The 4291-nt window shown below is 40.4% G+C and overlaps 1 protein-coding gene across 1 annotated transcript in view; it reads right to left on the bottom strand.

Moving 5' to 3' along the window:
• LOC101855595 overlaps nucleotides 1-4291 on the bottom strand; it is a gene marked incomplete at its 5' end in the record, with an annotated part of 44985 nt that overhangs the window by 8442 nt on the left and 32252 nt on the right. Inside the window, one exon of the mRNA XM_013087912.2 lies at nucleotides 3028-3249. Within this exon, the coding sequence (XP_012943366.1) occupies nucleotides 3028-3249 (222 nt within the window). The remainder of the gene's footprint in view (nucleotides 1-3027; nucleotides 3250-4291) is intronic.

The raw sequence follows: 4291 nt of genomic DNA, 5'->3' as shown, positions 1-4291 counted from the left end.
CTTTTCCACCCTCAGACTGATCTTCAATGAATTGTTTTCAACAACGTCTGTCATCGTGCTCTTAAACGTTTATACAACAAGCCCAGAGGAAAATGTTTTTTCCAGATCAGGTTTAGACATGATTTCTTTTCAGAAACAGGAAAGTGCGCCTCTCAGTGTTGTTGTTTGCTGTCTTTGTTGTTTGTGGAAATTGTTGTTGTTGTTGTTGTTGTTGTTGTTGTTGTTGTTGTTGTTGTTGTTGTTGCTACTGTTGCTGATCATACAGCTGCTGTTGTTCTTGCGCTGGTTGTTTTGGTTCCTGTTGTTGCATATCTTATTTTTTTCCCCTTTTTTTTTCTAATTGCTGTAAAATACATAATACAAATATAATATGATCTTCTTTTTGTCAACATGTATAAGCTTTGGCTCTTTGCAAGATACCGAACCTGTCAGTTCAAAGACTTAAAGCCACACAAAAAACACACGCAACAAACCCTTCTGAAAAGAAAAGAACAAAACAAAACAAAACAAAACCCCGCTTACTTCGCGCAAACAAAAACCCTCTAGTTTCCGCAAGAAAGCAAAACAAAACCGTAACCCTATCATAACACACGGCGAAGCAAGCGGGAATGTAAGGGTTAACACCTGAAGACGTTGACAAGTCACAACAGGGAGGGAAATGCGGGTAGCTCTCGTCTCTTACCGCGTCTTTTACGCGCCTAGGTGTAAGCGGATACAGTATCTTTCGCGGTCTGATTCGGGTGGTGACGGGCCCCATGGGTGCTTGGGATACCCGGCTCTGCGGGGGTAGAGAATTACTACAGACTTTTGAATGGAAAAACATAGTATATGCAAATCTGTAGAAAAGCTTAAATTGAAATAAAATTTGATTTAATTTTACGTGAAAATGTCAACATTTCGATACCTCGAGATCATCAGAATTATAAAGTTCTATCTGCTCAGTACCTACTTTTTAGAAATTTGATGTTAACAATTTTGAATTTCACAAGATGTCAAGCTTTTTCATATTGCAATTCTTTGAATATCTTGACAACGACTCCGAATAATCTTACGGTGCTGATAGAGCAGATATGACATTTGGTTTCTGACCTCATGGTCGTATAAGTAACTCAAAAAGGTCCAAAATGTCAGATAGAGCTTTGTAATTCTAAGGTAGCGATCTGTCCATCTTAGTTTGGAACCGATGTTATTGGGCCTCTGAAAAAAACCCTGAACATTTAAAGAAGAGACAGGGTGAGAAATGAGACAATCAGAGAGCCAGTTGTACTAACTCCCTGCTTACAACACACAGATAAACAATGTGCATTGTATTAAGTAGTTTAGGTACTGCCAAGACTACCACCAGAGCAAACAACCAGAAGCCAGACGACAACAGAGGAAGGGAAAAGACGGATAGAGGTGGTCAGAGAAACATTAGTCAAAAACATGAGGTTCAACAAGCAAGAACAAGACGTTTGCTCCTCTCCTGTCTCAGCACCACAAGGTAAGATAGGCCGGAAAAAAGTAAAAAGTAAGTAAGGAATGAGAGTAACAATTTAGGCAGTAGTTGTCTGTTTTTCCCAATTTATGATAATATCTGATTTTGTCAGATGCTAGGTTTTTTTTCCATTTCAAACGGTAGAATAGAAGAGAAGATACTACAAGGAACAATACACAGAGCTCTGAGAGGACGGAACGTGGCCAAAACCTGATCTGTTGTTTATTGTAGCGGAAGGCCAACAGGGGCTTTGTTGTGAGGGAAATATACTTTTCAAGGATCACCTTCCATCTGAACCTCCTCGGCCTCCTTTGCTGTGTGCCTTAATTACTCTGTGTGTTATAGTGTAGTATGTCTGTGTCGATGCCTCTGACTTCATAACTGATTGCCTTTTGCTACACCTCTCAGTCTCTGTCCCTGACTATCTATCTATCTATCTATCTATCTATCTATCTATCTATCTATCTATCTATCTATCTCTTAGCTTAACAGTCTGCCTGACTCTCTACCTACTTATTCCTCTTCCCACCTACCTACCCACCTACCTCTCTACTTACCTACCTACCTGCCTACCTATCTTTCTACTTACCTCTCTGACTACCTCTCTGCCTGCCTACCTACCTGCCTGCCTACCTATCCTTCTACCTACCTCTCTGACTACTTCTCTACCTGCCTACCAACCTGCCTAACTTCCTACTTCTCAACCTACTGCTCTACCAACCTACCTCCCTACCTACCTTTATACCAACCCACTTAACCATCTAACTTCCCATCTACCTATTTTTCTTTCAATCTATTATCAATCTGCGTCTAAATAGACCAAAAGAATACCTTAAAATTAAGGACCCGATCGGAGACGGACGCTAAATTCGGAGGTACCGCCGATCTTTTATATAAGCAAATAGAGTTAACCCATACACTATAAATTCACAAACATTTCATTGTTTCGGGTGTTCTATTTTTCGTCTTGTTTGTTTATTTGTTCATTTTTATGCCTGTTTGTTTGTTTTTGAGGGTGTTGTATTGTTGTGATAAAGATGACAGAAGGCCCAGAGAATGGTTCTACGGCAAAGTAGGGCTGGGCAATGAGTCGCTTTAGCAAAATCCGGATAATAAGTTAGTGCACCTCTTCGGCAAATAATATGACATGAACCGCTTCGGCAAAAGGGTTAGAACCACTTCGACAAACGGGTTAGAACCACTTCGACAAACGGGTTAGCATCACTTCAAAAAATGAGTGCACCCACTTCGGCAAACGGGTCAGGAAAGAGAGTTAAGAGTCTGAATTCGGATAATGTTTCATTGAGAATTATCCGGTTATCCTTATAGATTATCCGGATTTTGCCCACCTCTAAGGCAAAGATCCAAAGTCCAAAAGAAACTCCGAGTGGAATTTACAAACAGTCGCTCGTTGTTAGATGGGAGATGATAACAATGTAACCACGATAGCGGCCCTGTAACCTACACCATTAACAACAAACGTGGGCTTATCTCTCTCTCTCTCTCTCTCTCTCTCTCTCTCTCTCTCTCTCTCTCTCTCTCTTTCTTACAGAAAAGTTGACCATCACCTTGAGAAACGTCTGTCGCTTGTGTTTACTGTAATCTACCACATTGTTCCCGGGGCCCAGGGCGTCTTTGACCGCCGTCCAGCCGTACAAAAAGGACTTGGGTGTAGGGATCATGTTGAACGGCACAGGTAGTGTACTGCCGTCGTCCATGTAGTTGAGCCAAAGCTTTGTGCGAGCGAACTTCCACTCCACGTCGCAGTCCGTCTGTTGGGAGAAAAAAGGACACTCACCTTTAATGATCCCTTGAAGACCTGACAACAACACCAAGATTATTACATTTCGAGACAATGAACAAAAAACCTCATTTGTGAAATAAGTACAAGTGAGTTTCGAATAGAGGATAAACATTCATTTTTAGTTGTATCTGTAACAGACAAATTTAGATGATTACGAGAAACCGAGCAAAAACCTGATTCCATGAAATAAATACAAGTGAGTTCCGATTAAAGGGCTTAAATATGTTTTTTTTCTTCTGGCCTTGACCTTGTTGTTGTATTTAGGCTTCGCATCTTTGAAAAAGAATAACTGGGAGTAGGAAGGGAATAGCGCCTCGTCAGTACTATTAATATTAATAGATACCCCTTTGCCTCCGTTTTCAAATGATATCCAGAGCTCTATTTTTAGGAAAATGTGACTTAACCTTGGTGTTGTTCTCCGGTCTTCAATTATCGGATCAACTTCCATTCTGGCACTATAAGTTTGTTTAAAAATTTGTAACCCAGTTCTGTAACGCCATCAGACCATTGTGGAAGAGGTGCTCGAAGGAAGGATGTGAAGCCGGAGAGTCAGGGGTCAACAAAGAGTAACATGAACGGACAACATTGATTGGTCTGAATACGGCAAAATGTGGAATGGCAGCAATTCAAATAAGCTGGTATTTGTATCAACATTTGCAAAAATGCTCTTTCTTTCTCTCTTCTATCTCGATTCCACACCATCTCTTTCTTCCTATCTATCTATCTATCTATCTATCTATCTATCTATCTATCTATCTATCTATCTATCTATCTATCTATCTATCTATCTTTCTGTCTGTCAATCTATCGATCGATCTGTCTGTCTGTCTGTCTGTCTGTCTGTCTGTCTGTCTGCCTGTCTGTCTGTCTGTCTGTCTACCCATCTCCTCTCTTTTTCTTTCCATATCAGTTCTATTTTGTCCCCTTTGTTTGGTCTCTTTCATACTTTATTTTAGAAAAAAAATTCTATTTCTTTCATTCTGTCTCTTTTATGTCACTTTCTCAGCCCC

The sequence above is a fragment of the Aplysia californica genome, unplaced genomic scaffold (assembly GCF_000002075.1).
Source record: "Aplysia californica isolate F4 #8 unplaced genomic scaffold, AplCal3.0 scaffold00658, whole genome shotgun sequence".
Lineage (NCBI taxonomy): Eukaryota > Metazoa > Mollusca > Gastropoda > Aplysiida > Aplysiidae > Aplysia > Aplysia californica.
The sequence above is the reverse complement of the archived record's forward strand: the minus strand, read 5'-3'. Positions and strand labels throughout refer to the sequence as shown.